Source organism: Silene latifolia, chromosome 10 (assembly GCF_048544455.1).
Source record: "Silene latifolia isolate original U9 population chromosome 10, ASM4854445v1, whole genome shotgun sequence".
Classification (NCBI taxonomy): Eukaryota; Viridiplantae; Streptophyta; class Magnoliopsida; order Caryophyllales; family Caryophyllaceae; genus Silene; species Silene latifolia.
Window position 1 is genome coordinate 160,265,193 of NC_133535.1, and position 21,397 is coordinate 160,286,589.

Here is a 21,397-nt window from a genome sequence, read left to right on the forward strand (position 1 = left end):
TAACTAAACAACAATTCTTGTATAGAACCGTTTTACACGACTTCTGTGGGGAGGTAAAGGGGATGAAGTTTTTGAACGAAGTACTGGAAATTTTAAATTAAATTTTCATTTCAAAAGAAAAAAATTGATTTTGAGAACTGGCAAAATGCTCAACTTGTATTTAACTGAATTTCAACCAACATAATAAAATTGGATTTTCGAAAAAAAAAAAAACTAACTCTTATTTGATCTGTCCTAAAAGGTTAAAACAGATAATTTGTGATCTCGGTATCGAATAGATGAACTATCTCAACCAAAATCTTAAGCTATCAGGGTCATCGTGACTTTTGGTCACAAGTTCGAATCCTGACAATCTCAAAACTCCTCAAAAACTTACGAAGTGGACTTTCAGCACATGGTACGGGGGATGATGTACAACTAACCACTCTTCAAGCACAATGGGCATTTGAGTGAGAGAGTGTAATAGGAATAATTATAGCTTTTGGTTGAGATGGTTCCTTGACATGGTATTAGAGCCAGGTGACCAAAAGGTCACGGGTTCGAATCCCACCCCCCTCCATTCTAAAAAAGTGGATAATCAGAACAGACAAGGGAATCCCGCCTGCACCCACACTTCAAGCCCAAACAGAAAACAAAAAATGGGCCTTCGTGTGAGGGGGAGTGTTAGAGTATAAAACGAATCAAGGAACTTCAACCATCAGCTTAAGCTTTTGGTTGAGATGGTTCCTTGACATTAGACTTCAACCATCACTTTAAGGTTTTGGTTAAGATGGTTTATCGTAGATACTAGATAGTACTCCGGCTTCTTCGCAATGATCTCCCACATTTATTTTCTCCAGTTTTCAATGCGGTACTTTAACCATAATTTTTGGTATTTATATAGGGTGTTGCTCTTTCACATACGACATTTACTCTTTCACATACATATTTTCATAATGTTTCCAAATACTACCCTTCTTTCTACAAAAAAAAACCCTTAATTTTATCTTTTCTCTTCCTCATAAAACCTAATTAAATTTCACTCAAATTCTTCAATTATGAAATTTAATTCTCATATCAAACAAGTAATTAGTCTAATTTATCAAAACATTACATTAATTTATGCGACTTGATTGTTTTGTGTTAATTTTGGCGAGGAACATTTGGTCAATATAAAGGTATTATTTCTAGAAATTGGACGAAATCACCAAATCTGGTAGAAAAGTTCGTATGTTAGCAAATAAGCAATAAGTTTCTCTTGGGTGTCTTTATTATGATTCGTGCTTTTGAGTTCATACAAATCATATATCATGTTTGTTCGAGAAGAAAATCGATTCATGCGTGCTATTGAGTTCATTAAGAATCATATATCATGTTTGTTTGAGAAGAAAATCGATTCATACTCAGTTCATTACGAATCATATATCATGTTTAGTCTCAGAGTTTCTAGGGATGATGAGTTTTATGCAGTACCAAAGATAGTGGTGGCCAGATACGGGGATGGAAGTGGCGGTAGTGGGTTGTTGGTTTTATTAATTATTTTTAACATGCAGTACGAAAGATAGGGATGAGAGAAAGTTGAAAAAGTAAAAGGGATAAAATGGTAATTTATGTATGTGAAAGAGTAAAATGCGTATGTGAAAGAGCAATAAACGATAGTTTTATTTTAGGTTGAATTTGAACTTTATCAGGTTATCACTTTCTAAGCCTCTAGGCTAACACGAGTTCAGTTTTTGTCAGTATTATCTCAACTAAGCTAGTGTATTATCATATTAAGCTAAGCAATCTTTTTTCATTCTGACAAAAAAAAAAAAAAAAAACTAAGCTAGTGTTTTTTTTTTCTTTTTTTTTTTCGGGGGCATCAAAGCTGTTTGATGTTTATAAATATGTATTTTAACTTTTTATGCCTGAATTTGTAACTGATTTAGAATTTGGATATTTTATACGAAGTATATGTCATATGGTATCACAAGAAATCAAGAAAATTAAGACCGATTTGTGAAGGTTTCAAAGATAAACGTCACTGCATTTTGGGCAAAACTAGGTAAGAAACTCCGGTTTGCAGGACGACATGGGTCCTTAAAGCATCAACAAAAGTAGTCCATAGCAAACTTTGTATGAGAGCGCGATAATGCAAAATAGATACTACAGTCTACAATCTAGTTGAAAGAAAGATGATGTCTTTCATTGTGATTCAGTCAATCTAACAATCCAACTGAATGTCGTATTGAAATACAGTAATGGAGGTAAATAACAGGCTGCATCACAGATTCACACTCAATGTCGAAACCAGTACCCCATACACGGTACCTGATTAGACTGATCGAGTAACAAGATTTTCAACATTGGTTCATACTACGGACCAACAGAAAAAAAAACAATTAACAGATTTTTTTTTGTTTGAACAAACCAATGAAAACAATTATATAGGCAATTGCTCTTAATAAACACACACAGACGTTAATTTGGGCGTTTACCAGATTAAGAATATTTCCGGTATCAAAAGAAATCAAGAAAAACCGAACTGATATAGTGCCGGGTATGTCCTAAAAATAGTGTGCTTGAAATCAACGTTCTGTCGGCCAGTTAAATGAGCGTCAATGTCGTACTGCTATGTCCATCACATTTGCAGCACCATCAACTACAGACTGAGATACTGCATTTCTTCACCAACACAGTCTCATCTGTACGTCGAGGAAATCAAAGCCACTGGTAGTCTCTTCAACTTCAATCCGTTTCAAAGGATGTCTCAAACATTTGACCATATCCACTAGGTTATTCAGCAAAGTCTGTAAAACAACAAGAGTGAGTTCAATAAGAGAGATATATCGAAAAACACTACTCATTCCCAAACTTGTTACCAAGCATACGGAGTATAAGTTAATTTGTGACCCATTTCAGTGCCTAATTCGACTGAAAATAACACAAAGCAAAAACAAGACCATACCTCAACTATCAATTTACAACAGTCACACTCAACTCGCAAAGAAATTATATGAGGGTGGCAAGTCCAAAATAAACCATTTAAAAACGCTGAAAGCGAGGAGCTTGATAGTTCCGAATATAAGTACAGGTCTAACTTCAGCTCTCCGATATCACAAGGGGGTCCAAGTTCAGCATTTCCGCTTTCTTCTTCATCAAATTCAATATCACCATCACCATCACCATCACCATCACCATCACCATCACCATCACCATCACCATCACCATCACCATCACCATCACCATCACCATCACCATCACCATCACCATCACCATCACCATCATCATACTTCAAGAACACAATCATAAGAGTTGTTAGCAAAGCTAAAGAAAACATAAACTCATCGTCTAAACAATTATATATATGCAGCTTATTTGCGATACCTTAGATAATTCCCCGAGGAACGAGATATTCAAAACATTGCAACTATTTAGTCCTTTCAAGAGCTTCTTCAATTTGATAAATTCGTCAGTGTCAAAATACGAAACACACGTATTGATTTGGATGTTACAATTGGCTTGACTATGAATAGTGATAGATAAGGACGCTTCTATATCGCCATTAAATTTGAACTTATTCAAATTTGGAGCATCAATCACAACATTTAACAAATTGTCGCAATGATCTAAGCATATACTCCCTCCCAGTCACTATAATGTTCCCTCTTTCCCAAAACGGATTATTCAAGTAATGTTCCCCTTTCTATTTTTAGAAACTTTTACTCTTATTTTATTCATTCCTCTCTCCTATCACCAAACCCCACACAACTCTTTTACTCCTATTTTATTACTTTCTTTTATGTTTTGGCCCCACAATTCTTTATTTAACTACTAATAATTCATCCCTCTCTCCTATCACCAACCCCACACAATTCTTTTACTCTTATTTTAATACTTTTCCTTAAGTATCGTGCCATTATCAAATGGGAACATTATGACGACTGGGAGGGAGTATGTTTTAGTTGGGTATGCGATATTTTGATACTCGACAGCATATCACAGCCACAAAACATCAATTTCTCTAGCGAGGTGAGTTCCGGTACTAGTTTAGCAAAATCCTCACCTGTAATAGAAAGACCAAAAACGCTTAGATGCCTCAAATTTCTCAATAAACCACGATTTGAGATAATCGGCCAAGGGTTCACGCCTTGGGTATTGTACTGAAAAGACCTAAGACTAGAAGTCTCGAGAATGACTTTCCCGCCGTCTTCAGGTACATGTCCCCCAATATAGAGATCCTCCAGTTTACTATGACGTGGAATCACCAAATTTTTGAAGCCAGGGCAAAATGAGAGAACCAATTCTTTCAGGTTCGGACATGAACTAACAATATGAAATAGCATACGCTCCTCTAAAACGACATCACGACATAAATGCAAATACTCGAGAGACACAAGATCCACAGCTTCATAGTATGGTATCTCAACATCATCACAATCAAGATGTTTTAACGACTTGGCACGAAACAGAATATGGGGTAATTTGTAGTTAATAGGACCTCCAAGTGTAATTTCCGCAACTTGGTTACGCAAGGCTATCTCAAGCCACTCATCAACTTTGGAAGGCAACAGTAAATCATTAGCCGGAAGTGCAAGTTTGAACTTCGTCAGACGCAGGTTTTCTTTTGAAAATTTTTGCATTCGAGTATCTATATATTCCAAAACTCTTGGAATCATTTCCGTAGTAAACTTGTTGTTATAATAATGATAAAAATCCAGATTTGAGTTTGTAGCGAAGATTTGATTCCATCTTTTCGACAAGACGCTAGTTCTATACGCCTCTTCCTTACGCAAATAAGAAATTATATGATGTATGATAAAATCCGGTAAATCTGAGAGCCTATCCGTAGAATTAAACTCCCCATGTTTTGGGTTATTGCAATCGGGCGTCATTTTTTCCGAGGAATTCCGTGAAACAGGTTGTAAAACTTCTATCTAAAGTTGATTGAAAGTGTGTGTACTGTATTTCACTCATGAATAATAAAGAGGTAAATATATATAGTAGAATAAATTAGGGCTGAGTACAAAAATACGATACGATTTTGTTATATAATAGAGCCAATATAATAACCTAAGGACAGAAGAACTCTAGAACAAGGAAAGTGTACAAATTACAATAGGAAATTGAATTGGTAATAAAAATATCTAAAACCAAGATATGGAAGCAAGGTAGGATTCTCATCATCTCCGCATCAGATATGGAAACTAGCTAATTTCGATCTCACCCGAGCTTGAAAAAAAAAAAAGTAAACTCATAATAAAGCTTGCTAACCTAACAAAACGAAACATGACCGCTACTCAATTTCCTGTTACTCATAATAAGCTTGCTAACCTAACAAAAAGTAAACTCATAATAAATTTGAATGCAGAGTCAGGCAGCTGAATGTACGATTAGACGATTAGTACTGAACTGACTGGTAATTCATAACATAAGATGTGTGTTCGGCTGACATATGACGGAAATTATCAGTACTGAACCAACTGGTAATTCATAACATAAGAGGCGCAAATAATGAAACGAATAACTTTGTTCGACTGAAAATGAGAGAAATCGAAAACATGGCCATACCTCGATTGTAAAGCTATAAGATCGTAAATGAACTCGTAAAGAAATTATATCGGGATGGCAGGTCCAGAATAAACCATCTAGTAAAGCTGAAAGCGAGGATTTTTGAAAGTATCCAGGATTTCTGACTTCCATCTTTCGACAAGACGCTAGTTCTATACGCCTCTTTGGTACCCAGATAAGAAATGATATGATATATGATAAAATCCGGTAAATTCGATAACCTATCCTTAGAATTTAACTGCCCAGTCTTTGATTTCTTGGAATCAGGTAACATTTTCAGTCAGGAATTTCGTCGAACAGATGGTGTGCACACCCTAACTCTGAAATTAACAGTTGCAATTCCTGTCTGATTAAAATAAGAAAACCAATTAGCAAAGACGCCAAATTCCTGGCTGACATATTTTTTCGGTGTCAAATGAGGTGCAAGGGCGCTACTCACTAAGTCACTAGTACATAAATGTATGGTAAATGTTTTGTTAGTGTGGATAAATCATAAATGTATGGTAAAATGTAAAGGTGTATTTGAACCTTTGACTTATTATCAGGTGTTATCACTTTTTAAGCCTATAGGCTAACACAAGTTCGGTTTTTGTTTGTATATGTGAGCTCGTCTATTATTTCAACTAGTGAGGATCCTCTGTCTTATTTGGTGTCTCATTTTGTGTCTCACTCTATACACATCTTGACACATCAAAGCATTATCATAATTATTCTTCATTTTTTATTTGCAACAAATGATATGTCGAGATATGTACGGAGGGAGACACAAAATGGGAAACAAAAGTGGACAGATGATCTTCACTGATGGTAAATGAGATGGTAAATTGGTAAGAGTTGTCTTATTATGAAAGTGGTGATAAGCGAGTGTAATGTTTGGGTTGTGACGATGATTTCGAAACTTGTCCACAACGGTTCGTACTGCGGACCAACTGAAAAAAACATTAACAGTTTTCTCTTCTTTTTGTTGAACAAACCAATGAAAACAATTAGAGTAAATATATAAGCAATTGCACCTAAAAAACCACACACGACTTAATTTGGGCGTTTACCAGATTGAATTTGGCTATAACAAGAAAATTTCCGGTATCAGAAGAAATCAAGAAAAAACCGAACTATATAGTCCATATAGACACAATTACAAAGACTGCCTGGTATCAGGGGCGAACCCAGAAATAAAATTTTGGGGTAGCGAATTTTTCTGATGTTGTTTTACACTTATGTTAAGGTGCATATTTAAAGAAATTGGAGTAGCAAAAATCGATAATCTTAATCATTTTCTGGGAATTTGGGGTAGCGAGTGCTACCCTTTGCTACTATGTAGGTTCCCCCCTGCCTGGTATGTTCTAAATTCGGCCTGTCAAATGAGTGTCAATGTCGTACTGCATGAAATCAACGTTCTGTCGTACTGCTATGTCCATCACATTTGCAGCGCTATCAACTACAGACTGAGATACTGCATTTCTTCACCAATACAGTTTCATCTGTACGTCGAGAACATCAAAGCCACTAGTAGTCTCTCCAACTTCAATCCGTTTCAAAGGATGTCTCAAACATTTGACCATATCCACCATTTTATTCAGCAAAGGCTGCAAAACGACGACTGTGAGTTCAAAATAAGCCCAAATTTCCTTTGCTGATCGATTTTTAATAAACTCAAGTCATAAGTTAATTCGACTGAAAATAACACGAAGCGAAAACAAGACCATACCTCAACTGCCAATTTAAAATATCCAGAATTAACTCGCAAAGAAATTATAGGAGGGTGGCAAGTCCAGAATAAACCATTTAAAAACGCTGAAAGCGAGGAGATTGATAGTTCCTGATATGTGTACAGGTTTAACTTCAACTCTCCGATATCACAAGGAGGTCCAAGTTCAGCATTTCCGCTTTTTTCTTCATCAAATTCGATATCATCATCATCATCATCATCATCATCATCATCATCATCATCATCATCCACAGACTTCAAGAAGACATTCATAAGAGCCTTGACCCGTTTGACCCGAACCCGAAAATGACCCGTTATTTTAGGGTCGAGAGCCGACCCGAACGGGTCGACCCGTTGGGTCAAAGGAAAATCATGAATTTTATTAAAAATATTAATATTTATAAATTATATTTGAAAATATAGTTATTTTTTTTTATTACTTAAAATTGCAAATTCAACTAAAAGGTAAATTTTATATAACTTTTATAATATTTAATAATAAAATAATTATTAAAAAACTTTATTTTAGTAATTAGGTCAATATAATTAATGTAAATGTTGAATACTCCGTATGATTTAAATAATAGTTTTAAATATGTTTTACTTTTTTAAAAAATATTTTTTAAATTAAAAAAATCGTTTAAAAAAGACGTTAAAAATTATTTCTTAACCCGTATTCTGACCATAATCCGACATGTGACCCGTATGACCCGACCCGTATATAACCTGGCCCGTATGACCCGACCCGAGACCCGTTTGAATGTCTACTCCTCGTAGTTGCTGACTTACTATATTCTTCAAACCCTAGCTCTTCTTCACATTTTCACGTAATAAAAAATCTTCCCCTGTTTACTCTGTTTTTACACTCTGTAATTTCCTTCCGTAAATACTAAATAGTTTATATTCTTGCTGTAATTAGCTTAGATATTCCTTTGTATAAATATCTACTCTCCAATTTATAATACCTTGTGTTCGATTGATTCAAACCCTTATGGTATATACTTGTGTTTTCTTTACGGAAAATTCACGTGGTACCCTCAAACTTTGCCATTTTTCACGTGGTACCCAACTTTTTAAGTTTGTGCACATAATATCCTTGAAATTTGATTTTCAAGCACAACGTGCCTTTTTTATCGTTTTTAAAATTTTCAATCGTTCATAAATTATAGACTAGAAATCGAAATTGACTAATTTTTTTTTTCAAATTGATTACCTCTTCGAGATCTATAAATTGATAAAACGAAAATGGTCATTCGGAAATTTAAGATCGAAGATATGGTTGTTTTGAGATTTTCGTTAAAAAAAACCCTATAAAATGTCAGTCGACAATTTTTTTTTTCCACAAATCGTAGATTATGACGAGATAATCATTTTAGGAACAAAAATTGGCCGATTATGAATTTCGGTCTAGGAGTTATGCGCAATTGAGTTTTTTTACAGCGACAAAAAGGGTATATTGTGCATAAAAATCAAACATGGAGGGTATAATGTACACAAACTTAAAAAGTTGGGTACCATGTACAAAATAGAAAAGTTCGAGGGTACCCCATAAATTTTCCGTTTTCCTTATCATCTAATTTATTTTATTTTATTTTATTTTATTTTATTTTGATTGAGTATTTTGCATAACTGTGGTATTTAATTGTTGAGATGGGTATTTCAGAATTTTAATTCTGTAGTAAAGATATGAACAAGAATTATGAATTGGGTATTTTTTAGATTAGCTAAAGATTAAGAATTTAGATAGTGCACACCAACTGTTTGACGAAATTCCTGTTAAAACATCATGATGTTTGGGGAAAATGTAGCAAAGATGGAAAAGGAATCCGTTTCTAAAATGGGCGAGTCTCACTAATTATTTAACGGAATAGGTCGATTCCCAAAATAATTGTCGAAAATGGGTCCACGTAGGCTTGAAATTTACGAAGCTATGGTCAAGGGTCAAATCGCCACGGCGCTTGGCGACTTACTTCGAAGACATATTTCCGCGACTACCCTCCCCTTCCCAATTTCATAGCCCCAAATCAGGAAAAAAAAAATTTAGGCCAAGTAGCCAGCCGCCATGGCTACTTTAGGCCAAATCGCCATCCCCCATGGCTACTTGAATCTGAGACATACTCAGCTATTTCGTCAAAATTGGCCCAAACACTGCCCATTCAAGTCGCCAAGGTGCATGGCGACTTTAGGCCAAGTCGCCAGCCCCCATGGCGATTTTATGCTCAATTATCATAACAGCAAAATTTAGGTTTGGTTGCAATTTCGGTATGGTCGCCAACCGAGATGGCGACTTAAATACAAACTTAGGTTCGGGTATGACGTAGACCCATTTTGGGTAATTAATTTCAAAGTCGACCCATTTCGTTAAATAATTAGTCAAAATCGCCCATTTTAGCAAAAAATTCGTGGAAAAGGGTACAGTTGATAGAATTTCGGAGCTTCCGGAATTTATCCTGCATAATATTCTCTCAATGCTTGATACTAAAGAAGCGGGTCGTGCTAGTGTGTTGTCTAAGAGGTGGTATGATGTTTGGTCTTCCATTCCGTTCTTGGATTTTCAGCTTAAGTACTTTAAGGTACACTGGAATCGTTCAAAAGTTGATTTACTTGCTTATTATAGTAATGCGTATTATCAGAGTTTTTTGGGGTTCATAGATAAGACTATGCAACGGTACTGTACTCGGAAGTATAGAATACTGAAACTTAACCTTGAGCTTCCCATGATGGATGAAAAGATGGACCTTTTGGTTGGTAAATGGTTGAAGATTGCGGTACAAAACCAAATCGAGGAGTTGGAATTAAATGTAGGTAATGTAATTTTGTCGCGGTACAAGCTGCCTGAGATTCTATTTCGTGCAAAATCATTGAAAGTTTTGAATTGTGAGAATGTTGTGATGCCATATTATGAGACCATGGAACTTATCTCTCTCGAATATCTTACTTTAATCGTGAAAAATGTAGATATGGATATGTTCCAAAGGATCATCACTTTTTGCCCCTTGGTTGAATTAGATATTACAATAGAAGAGCTTGGGAAACTTTCACTTCCTTGGACAAGAAAAGTGAACGAGGCAACTGAATTTGTCAATAGTGGAATAATGCAATCAAACTTCAAAGCTTCCCCGCTTAGATATTTTGCATATGATGGCCTCTCTAAATGTATTACGTGGCCATGGAACATGAATGTCTTTGCGTTGAAGAACTTGAGAAAGTTGGAGATTGTTTGTGCTACTATAACAGATGATATAGTTTTTGAGTTGGCTCACGGGCTTGTAGCTTTAGAACGCTTAGTATTAGCTACATGCACAGGGCTGAAATCCATTGAAGTCTCAAGCATTTCGCTAAAGGACCTTGCAATCGTTGAGTGTGAAGACTTGACAGAGGTTACTGTTGACGCCCCTAACTTGCTCGAGTTTTGGTACAACTGTGAATTAGAAACCCCTCTCTCGTTGAGCAGAGTGCAAGATCATTGTAATGCTCAATTCTTTCCGTTGTTCGTGCTGGATTCTATCACTACGGTTTGGCTTGTTAAGCTAAAGAAGTTTCTCGTAGAAACAAGCGCCTTCAAATCTTTATTGATTGAGTTGTCTAATTCTCTGGTATGACTTTCTACCCATTTGATGACTTATTTATTATGTTTAATTGTCTTGCACCCATCATAGTAATCAGAGTCGTGTCGTGATGGTGTATTTATGAGTAAGGCTCGTACAATCTTGCCTAAGATTATGTCGACTTCTATAGATTGAGATAGAGGAGGAGCAACTAAAGAATGTGGTTACTGGCCCGTCATACAAACTCAGAGAGCTAAAGCTGCGTGAAACAAGTGCCTGGGACTCTACGAAATCTTCACTAACGGCCTTTCTGGATGGACTGTTTTGGTGTTGCCACCCTGATATTCTGTCAATAACAAGTTCGCATAATTTGACTGCTAAGGTATGCTTTTCAGTGCTGGGGTGCTGCCACCCTGATATTATGTCTATAATAACAAGTTTACATAATTTGACTTAACGCATGGTATGTTCTGTTTGTTATATGGTTTGCTGTCTTATTAAATTAACTTGGCGGGTCTTGTTATCGTGTATATGGGGTATAGGTGGTGGGGGTGCTATAATTCAAAATCTCTCTTACAAAAATGGCGAAATTGGGACACTTAGATTTGATGTGAGGGGGTGGTGGGGAACTTTACCCCTTGATGTAATGCATCACCTTGCGGAGGTGTTGGGTAACTGTTCTGCTTCTCATATAACCTCGTCAAGACTGACTTGACATGACATGACCCACCGGTATCATAACTCGTGGAATTCTTGTTGATCTTCTTGTTTATATTGATCATATTTTTTGGAAAAATGTGACCCTAGCTGGAATTCTTTGTCTGTCTTCTTGCTTTACAATTTTCATATATGTCCACCACATAATGCATCATTTCCCGAAAGTAATAATTCCTCGTATTTATCCATTTTATAGTCGATCTTTAATATCCTGAAGAAGAAAGTGCAATGCTATAAGCATCCCCTGAGAAGCATCGAAATTGAAGGTGTTGATGCCTCAAACTTTCTCGAGGAACCATCAGAACTTGAGTTCAGGTTAAGACTGTCCTGGTTTTAAGTTTAGCTTGTAGAGATCTCAAATATATGTATTTAGTACAAGATTAATACATCCCTTCTTCTGTTTGGTTCGGAATTCTGTTGAGGCGTTGAACACTCTGTCAAGTTATCTGACACCTTTTTGTATTCAATGTTTAGTTTAGGTCTTTTTACCATGGCATTGAATCGTTGCGGCTTGTTGTGATCATGGGAAGGACATCAACATCGTACTGTGAGGGCTGGAATGAACAATTGTGTTGTTCGCCTGACGTTTTTTTTTTTTAAATCGGAATATTAGTTATATCAGCTCTACTGGTAGAACCACAAATCGAACACGATATTATGGTTCATTCTTCAGCCTACGCGAACTTGGTAATTGTGATGTTAACTACGACAAGGTCACTCTCGAGTTTACTTTCGTTTCCTACATATTACTTAAAGATAGTGATAGGGCGCTACCGGGTGACGTCCAAATTGAGTGTCACCCTCTCACAACCATTCTTAATTGAAGGGGTCCACACTCACCCCATGTGAGAGGGTGGCGCCCAAATTGGGTATCACCCGGTGGCGCCCTTTCATTTTTCTTACTTAAATGAGGTTTAGCCGTTAGGTTGTCTGCAGAATTGCAGATCATGGTTTACATATACATTCCTATTGATCTAATTATAAGAATGCTACAAGTCTCTAATTTAACTGCTGAATAAAACCACTAAAAAATTGGTTGATCACTGGCTTTTTTTTTTTTTTGGTGTGAAGTAACCACGAGGGGGAATATGATGCTGACGGTGTAACTAACCGATATTTTTTTTTTTTTTGACTTAATATACACATACTAAATAGTCTACTACATCATTATTCCAAATTATTAGAAAATAATGACATAGATTTCGAAGCACTAATTCGAGCAATAGTGCAATACCCCTTTGTTGAAGGTATGAATTAGAGCTAGAATTGATAAAAATGTCCAACCCGATCGACGTTACTTGTATATCCAGTTAATGTATTATATAACTGGTTGTATTATTCAATGTAGTTGAGCTTTGTTATAAAGTTGTTGAGCTTTATTAACAAAAATTATTGAGATATGCTACAAAGTTATTGAGCTTAACAGAATAATTATTAAACGCTATAACTTATGCCCTGTTTGGTAAACAGCGGATTAATTTCAACATAAACAGATTGCAAAAGCAGATTTTATGCGAAGGTTTGACTAACATATTATAATTTGTAGAATTAATTTGAGTGTTTGGTAATTGAGAGATTACGATTAGTAGATTGTTAGTTTTCTTTATAAAATGGAGAAAAATTTCCTATTTTACAATATGCTAACCAATATGCTGGGGTAAGCAGTATATTACAAAACAACATATTGACCCCAAATAGGCAAATATGTTGTTTCAATATGTTGTTTGTCAAACATTAAAATTAGCATATTGATTGGTCAAACATACTAAAACCTTTGAATATGCTGAAAATTGGCCAATATGTCGTTTATCAAACATCGCCTTAGTAAAATAGCTCAGAGTTTTGTGTAAGAGCTCAACAACTTGTTGTTAAAACTGGTTGTGGGATAGTATTTGTGTATATTTCATATACCAACATTATCCCCGAAATTTTTTATAACAACACACCAAATACTAACCCGTGTCAAAAACAGACCCAATCACACCTAGAGTGTTAAAAAAGACCCAATCACACCTAGAAAAGATCGCCAATTCTTATTTCAAACGGGCTATTTTCCCGTCTGAAATAAGACGGATAAAATGTTGCCATTTTTTAAGAAAATGTAACCATTTAATCCACAAAATGTTATGATTAGAGGTGTTACTTTTTACCCTGAAAATAATGTGAAAAATAATGGTAACATGTTATCAGAAAATAATAACATTTTATTGTAAAATGATGACATGTTACTCGTCTTATTTCAGAATAGAAACAGCCGTCTAAAGAAAAAGCACTAAGAAAAGATAGCAACCCCGAAATGACCCACACTCGGCCCGGCCCAACCGGCACTCGATTAACCCGTTTACCGGTCTTAAGTGAGGCGTTGGCCCTTGGGTAGTTGGTTAAATGGATGATAAACAGATTTGGCGCCAAAATTAATTTCTGAACATTTTCCTAAACAATGGAAACCCCTCTGTATTCTATAAATTCCTTTAAAAACTCTTGCTCTTCTCCAAATTCTCATATACTCTCCGATTTATTGTTTCCGTCCGTTCCGACCCAAATGTTTATTATCGTATATATGTAGTATTGAATTGAGAGGGCAGTTTCAGCTTAATATCTTCAATGTGTCCGATTGATTGAACTTCTTCTGGTATACTTTTATGCATTACTGTATTTTTTATTAATTGTTTGAGTTGGGCATTTCTGAATTTTAATTTATAGTAAAGATATGATCAAGATATTTGAATTGGGTATTTGTTAGATTAGCTAAAGATTAAGAATTTAGATAGTGCATGCCAAGTGTTCGACGAAATTCCTGTGAGAAAATCATGGGATTTGGGGAAAATGTAGCGAAGATGCGAAAGGGTACAGTTGATAGAATTTCCGAGCTTCCGGATTTTATCCTGCATTTGATTCTCTCAATGCTTGATACTAAAGAGGCGGGTCGCGCTAGTGTATTATCTAAGAGATGGTATGATGTTTGGTCGTCTATTCCGGTTTTGGATTTTCGGTTTCAGTACTTTAAGGGAGATTGGGATAGGTCGAAATATGATTTTAATGTTTATTATGATACTGGTACGCTTCAAAGTTTTCTCGGGTTCATAGATAGGACGATGCGAAGGTATTTCACTGAGAGGTACAGAATCATGAAGATTAGCCTTGAGCTTCCTATGGTAGATGGAAAGATTGAACCTTTGGTTGATCAATGGTTTAAAATTGTGGTGCAAAGCCAAATTGAGGAGTTGGAATTCAAGATTCTTTATGAACGTCCACCGGAATACAGGTTGCCTGAGATTCTATTTCGTGCAAAATCGTTGAAAGTTTTGAATTGTGAGAATGTTCTTCTGCCATATTACGAAACCATGGAACTCATCTCTCTCGAATATCTTACTTTAACCCTGGAAATTGTTAATTTGGATTTGCTTCAGAGAATTATATCTTTATGCCCCTTGGTTGAATTAGATATTACGATAAGTTACCTCGAAAAACTTTCACTTCCTTGGACCAGAAAAGTGAACGAGGCAGCTGAGTTTGTTGGTAACGAAATTGTGCAATCAAACTTCAAAGCATCCCCGCTTAGAAAGCTTGCATATAATGGTATGGGTGGATCTATTCCGTGGCCATGGAACATGAATGTGTTTGCGTTGAAGAACTTGAGAAATTTGGAGTTTGTTCGTGCTAGGATAACAGATGATATTGTTTCTCAGTTGGCTCGTGGGCTTGTCGTGTTAGAAAGGTTAGTATTATCTGAATGCCCAGATCTGAATTGCATTGACATCTCAAGTATTTCGCTAAAGATACTTCAAATCATTGAGGGTTTAGACGTGATGAAAGTTACAGTTGATACCCCTAACTTGCTTGAGTTTTTTTACAACTGTGAAGTGAAGACCGCTCTCTCATTGACCAGTGCGTTAGATCACTGTAATGCCCAATTCGCCCCATTGGTGGTAGATGGTGAAGATACTATCACCACTGATTGGCTTGTTGAGCTAAAGAAGATTCTTTTCGAAACAAACTTCTTCAAATCTTTAGTTATCGATTTATCTACCTCTCTCGAGGTATGAATTTATACCCAAATGATGATTCATTTATTATGATTAATTGTTTTGTGCCGAAATGACAAATCATCGTGGTGTCGTTTTAATTATTTTGGCATCTGTAGATTGACGTAGAGGAGGAGGAGCTGAGGAATCTAGCTACTGGCCCGTCATACAAACTCAGGGAGTTAAAGCTGCGTGAAGCAAGTCCGGACCCTACAGATTCTTCACTTGAGGCCTTTCTGCGCGAAACAAGATATTGGAAAACTACAGAATCTTCACTTCCGGCCTTTCTGGATGGACTGTTTTGGTGTTGCCGCCCTGATGTGCTATCGATAACAACAAATTTATATAATTTGACTGCTAAGGTATGCTGTGTTACATTGTTGTATGACCGTTTAGACGTGTATTAGTATGTTTCGTTTGGGTGGTGGAAAACTTTACCCTTTGGCATAATGAATCACCCTACGGAGGTGTTGAGTGACTGTTTCGCTTCTCATAAATAAACTTACGTTTATTCAACGACCATCCACCGTATCAGAACTTGTGGAATTCTTTGTTGGTCTTGTTTATATGGGTGTACTTGCTGCTGTACATATCTATCGAGTAATAGAATCCAGGAGATCTAAACAGGATCTGCTGTACTTGGCGCATTTTATTTTCTGATTCATTCATTAAACCGAGTCCTGAAAGTATTAGCCAAATCCAAGCACTTAACCTGTAATTCCACCATTTAATGCATCATTTTCTGGAACTGATCCTGTTTATGTTCCCATTTTTCCCCATACCTCTCCCAAGAACAAATCTGTCTAGGAGATTTTTCAACACATATCTCCCTAGAACTAATCTCTTTTATGTTTCTGTTTTCTACAGTCGATCTTGAATATCCTGAAGCGCAAAGTGCGCTGCTATAAGCATCCCCTGAGAAGCATCGAAGTTGAAGGTGTCGATTCCTCAAGCTTTCTCTCGGAACCATCAGAATTTGAAATCAGGTTTAGACTGTCCTGGTTTTAAGTTTAGCTAACAGAAATCTCAAATATATGAATTCAGTACGAGTAACGAGATTCATGTGTCCCTTCTTTTGTTTAGATCGGTATTCTGTTGAGGTGTTGCGCACTCTGTACTTGTTACGTCTTTCTACCATGGCATTGAATCCTCTTACTTGTGGGGATCTTGAGAAGAACATTGATATCGTACTTTGAGGGGTGGAATGAACAATTCTGGTGTTCGTCCGACTTTTTTTTAATCGGAATATTAACTATATCAGTTGTATTGATCGTATAGTATAATTGTGTATGGACTTATGGAGGGCTTTGGTGCCTGTCCTGGTCTGCATTTTGATCATGTGTCCTTCTCGTTCCCTTTTAACCTTTGAATCTTTTATACGTCTATTATTCTTGTTTGGGAAGAAGAGGTATTTGTGACCTCTCGATTCTCACAAGTCACAACCATGTTCTCTTTTTTACGTTATTTTAATTGGTTGTAACTTGTAAGACATCAGTCAATCAGTATCTGTGTATCACCAATGATTCATGCAAACTACCCGACAAACATGATGCTTTTTTAAGTTACGTTTAGATTATATAATTTTACTCTCGATGCTTTTTTAATGTTTAGTTAAATTTAGATTATGCAGTTGTAGTCCAAAAGAAAAGAGTGTAATGAAAACAAATGATTCATGCAAACTACCCAACAAACATGATGCTAACATAAATCGAACTCATGTCATGAATTAACACTTGTAACTTCATCAGTTAAGCTAGTTAATAGGTCAACATACTCCGTACGTTATAATTGGAACTCAATGTCATAACTTCATCAGTTAAGCTAGTTAATATCGATATTTAACGGTTTAACGACTTTAATCATGTTTATAACTTAGAAAAGAAAAAAAAAGCACACAGCGCATTTCATAAAAAACGTGGTGTATTATAAATAAACCGAGAAATTCTACATCTTTTGAGAGTACATTTTTCAATACTTATTAAGGATCGCTTAAAAAGAACATATCTAGTTTAGGGGTTAAAGGAACATATCGTTTTATTTTATAAATGTATTTGATATTAAATTATATAATTAAAGGTAAAATTTGACTTTGACTAAACCTGTCTTCTAGTCAATATCTTTCAGTGTTTGACATCTCATTCTTCATTTATAGGTATCCGATATATTTAGGCGTGTCAGCGTGTGTTCGACGAGTCACTGTGTCTAACACGGGACGGCTAATTATGAGGAGTGTTCGTGCTACCTAGCTAGAAACTAATATCACAAAATTTGGAGTACTAACTCCAACATTACCCTTCTGTCGAAAAGGTGTGGATTAGAGCTAGACTTGATATGAACTGTCCAACCCGAACGACGTTACCTATACGGCTATACGCCTATACCCAATCTCCACCCAAACAATGAAACAAAGGTCTTGAACTGACCCGTACCTCAAAATGACCCAGCCCAATACAATTCGACACAAATTCATATTTCATAGACAGATCATTATCCCCGGATATCTTTATAACAACACACCAAATACTAGCCAGATAAAAAAACTAACCCAATCGTACCTAAAAACGGTTGCAATCCCGAAATGACTCACACTCGACCCGTCCCGACCGGCACCCAATTAACCCGTTTACATGGTCTTATTTGGGCCTTATTTAGTTGGTAAAAATGTGAACAATTTCCTAAAATGGAAGATAAACAGATTTGGCGCCAAAATTAATTTCTGAACAATTTCCTAAACAATGGAAGCCCTTCTGTATTCTATGAATTCCTTTAAAAACCCTTGCTCTTCTTCACATTTTCCCATTCTCTCCGAACTATTTTTACTTCCGATACGACCCAAATGTTTATTATCGCATATTTGTACAAGTAAACTTCAGGGTACTTTCAGTTTACTATCTTCCATATGTCCCATTGATTCAAATTCTTCTGGTATACTCTTATGTTCTCTTATCTTCCGGTTTTTTTTATTGATTAATTATTTGAGATGGGTATTTCAGAATTTTAATTTTTAGTTAAGATATGATCAGGAACTGTGATTTGGGTATTTGTTAGATTAACCAAAGATTAAGAATTTAGATAGTGCATACCAACTGTTCGACGAAATTCCTGTGAAAAAATCATGGGGTTTGGGGAAAATATAGTGAAGAAGCAAAGGGGTTCAGTTAATAGAATATCGGAGCTTCCGGAATTTATCCTGCATACTATTCTCTCAATGCTTGATACTAAAGAGATGTGTCGTGCAAGTGTATTGTCTAAGAGGTGGTATGATGTTTGGTCTTCCATTCCGATCTTGGATTTCCGGTTTCAGTATTTTGATCGGGATTGGGAATGGTCGAAGTATCGTTTTGATGGTTATTATGATACTGATACGGTTCAGAATTTTCTCGGGTTCATAGATAGGACAATGCAAAGGTATTTCAGTGAGAGGTATAGAATTACGAAGCTTAACCTTGAGCTTCCTATTGTAGATGAAAAGATTGAACCTTTGGTTGATCAATGGTTTGAAATTGCGGTGCAAAGCCAAATTGAGGAGTTGGAATTCAAGATTCTTTATGGACGTCGACCGGAATACAGGTTGCCTGAGATTCTATTTCGTGCAAAATCGTTGAACGTTTTGAATTGTGAGAAGGTTGTTTTGCCATATTACGAAACTATGGAACTCATCTCTCTCGAATATCTTACTTTAACCCTGGAAATTGTTAATTTGGATTTGCTTCAGAGAATTATATCTTTCTGCCCTTTGGTTGAATTAGATATTACAATAAGTTACCTCGGAAAGCTTTCACTTCCTTGGACGAGAAAAGTGAACGAGGCAGCTGAATTTGTTGGTAACGGAATAATGCAATCTAAATTCAAAGAATCCCCGCTTAGACAGCTTGCATATCATGGTATGTGTGGTTCTATTCCGTGGCCATGGAACATGAATGTTGTTGCATTGAAGAACTTGAGAAAGTTGGAGTTTGTTTGTGCTATGATAACAGATGATATTGTTTCTCAGTTGGCTCGTGAGCTTGTCGCGTTAGAAACGTTAGTATTATCCGGTTGCCCAATGCTGAATTGTATTGATGTCTCAAGCATTTCGCTAAAGGAACTTCGAATCATTGAGGGTTTAGACGTGATGAAGGTTACAGTTGACGCCCCTACCTTGCTTGAGTTTTGGTACAACTGTGAAGTAAAGACCGCTCTCTCGTTGACCAGAGCGTTAGATCATTGTAATGCTCAATTCGTTCCATTTGTATTAGATGGTCAAGATACTGTCACCACTGATTGGCTTGTTAAGCTAAAAAAGAAGCTTTTCGAAACAAACGTCTTCAATTCTCTACTTATCGAGTTGTCTAGCTCTGTTGAGGTATGGCTTTGTACCCATTTGACGATTCATTTATCATGTTTAATTATCTTCTGTCGAAATGACAAATCATCGTGGTGTGGCATGTATAGATTGAGGTTGAGGAGGAGGAACTGAGGAATCTAGTTACTGGACCATCATACAAACTCAAGGAGTTAAAGCTGCGCGAAGCAAGTCCGGACTCTACTATAGTATCTCCACTTGAGGCTCTTCTGCGTGAAACAAGATATTGGAACGCGACAGAGTCTTCACTTCCGGCATTTCTGGATGGACTATTTTGGTGCTGTCACCCTGATGTACTGTCAATAACAACAAATTTACATAATTTTACTGCTAAGGTATGCTATTGCTGCTGTACATATTTATAGAGTAATACAGTAGAATCCAGGAGACCGCTTTGGTGCATTTTATTTCCCGGTTCATTCATTAAACCCGAATCCTAAAAGTATTCGCCAAATCAAAGGATTTTCCACATATTTTCACCATATAATTCATCATTTTACGGAACTGATCGCTCTTAGGTTACCGTTTTTTTCCCACACATCTCCCTAGAACTAACCTCTCTATGAGGTTTTTCAATACAGGTCGCCCTAGAACTAATCTTTTTCATGTTTCTGTTTTCTATAGCCGATCTTGGATATCCTGAAGCGTAAAGTGCACTGTTATACGCATCCTCTAAGAAGCATCGAAGTTGAAAGTGTCGATTCCTCAAGCTTTTTCTCGGAACCATCAGAATTTGAGATCAGGTTTAGACTATCCTGGTTTTAAGTACGAGATTCATGTGTCCCTTCTTCTGTTTAGTTCGGAATTCTGTTGAGGCGTCGAGCATTCAGACAAGTTATCTTGCATCTTTTGTGATTAAAAGTTTGGTTTAAGTATGTCTTTCTACCATGGCATTGAATTGTTGGTACTTGTTGTGATCATAGGAGGGACATCAACATTGTTCTGTGAGGGGTGGAATGAACAGTTGTGTTTTTTGCCCTACTTTTTTTTTTTTAAAGTCGGAATATCAGTTGTATTGGTCTAGTATAATTATATCGATTTGATCAAAAAGAATCAGTGGCGGAGGCACGAGCCATTTTTTTCCGGCATCCTGGACAGGTGTCCAACTTTTTGTGTATTTTGATCCAATTCTTAGGTAATACTCATACTCCGTAATAGATTCAACTTTAGCATATTATGGTTCGTTCTTTTGGACTTAATTCCCAGCTCTAAGTAATTTCTGTATGTTTAGCTAAGTTCACCTCATGTAGTTACGGTCCAAGAGAAAAACGGTTTAACTAGACAAGAAATAATCATGCAAACTTGCAAAGTACCCGACAAACATAATGCTAACATAATTCAGACATATGTCCTGAATCAACACTCATGACTTTATCAATTAAGTTAGTTGATATTTGTATAATTATATGTTTATTTTAGTTATGCAGGTTGTCGAAGCGGAGAAGGCGATTGCGTCTATTAGTTGCATTATCCAGGATCTTAAGTCTACTGCGTCTTGTTTCCACTGTTCTCTTAGTTATTGTCC

The 21,397-nt window shown here is 36.3% G+C and overlaps 3 protein-coding genes across 3 annotated transcripts; all 3 read left to right on the plus strand.

Moving 5' to 3' along the window:
* Positions 1 to 9,705: 9,705 nt before the first annotated feature.
* On the plus strand, positions 9,706 to 10,839 carry LOC141608780 (putative F-box/FBD/LRR-repeat protein At4g00315). Its single transcript, XM_074428123.1, has one exon. It carries the CDS (start codon positions 9,706 to 9,708, stop codon positions 10,837 to 10,839), a length of 1,134 nt encoding a protein of 377 aa, XP_074284224.1.
* Positions 10,840 to 13,885: 3,046 nt separating this feature from the next.
* On the plus strand, positions 13,886 to 16,799 carry LOC141606698 (uncharacterized). Its single transcript, XM_074425939.1, has 3 exons — positions 13,886 to 15,542; positions 15,647 to 15,889; positions 16,395 to 16,799. Exons 1-3 carry the CDS (start codon positions 14,277 to 14,279, stop codon positions 16,533 to 16,535), a joined length of 1,650 nt encoding a protein of 549 aa, XP_074282040.1. The 5' UTR covers positions 13,886 to 14,276; the 3' UTR covers positions 16,536 to 16,799.
* A 1,421-nt stretch (positions 16,800 to 18,220) lies between these two features.
* Positions 18,221 to 20,960, plus strand: LOC141609478 (uncharacterized). The gene is made up of 3 exons (XM_074428531.1): positions 18,221 to 19,872; positions 19,962 to 20,207; positions 20,497 to 20,960. Exons 1-3 carry the CDS (start codon positions 18,643 to 18,645, stop codon positions 20,635 to 20,637), a joined length of 1,617 nt encoding a protein of 538 aa, XP_074284632.1. The 5' UTR covers positions 18,221 to 18,642; the 3' UTR covers positions 20,638 to 20,960.
* The last annotated feature ends 437 nt before the right edge of the window (positions 20,961 to 21,397 follow it).

Bases quoted from the DNA above. Each gene is read 5' to 3' on its own strand.
- LOC141608780 (XM_074428123.1), top strand. From the start codon at position 9,706: ATGCTTGATACTAAAGAAGCGGGTCGTGCTAGTGTGTTGTCTAAGAGG.
- LOC141606698 (XM_074425939.1), top strand. From the start codon at position 14,277: ATGCCAAGTGTTCGACGAAATTCCTGTGAGAAAATCATGGGATTTGGG. The intron at 15,543-15,646 runs GTATGAATTTAT...TGGCATCTGTAG, and splicing joins ATTTATCTACCTCTCTCGAG to ATTGACGTAGAGGAGGAGGA. The intron at 15,890-16,394 runs GTATGCTGTGTT...TGTTTTCTACAG, and splicing joins TATATAATTTGACTGCTAAG to TCGATCTTGAATATCCTGAA.
- LOC141609478 (XM_074428531.1), top strand. From the start codon at position 18,643: ATGGGGTTTGGGGAAAATATAGTGAAGAAGCAAAGGGGTTCAGTTAAT. The intron at 19,873-19,961 runs GTATGGCTTTGT...TGGCATGTATAG, and splicing joins AGTTGTCTAGCTCTGTTGAG to ATTGAGGTTGAGGAGGAGGA. The intron at 20,208-20,496 runs GTATGCTATTGC...TGTTTTCTATAG, and splicing joins TACATAATTTTACTGCTAAG to CCGATCTTGGATATCCTGAA.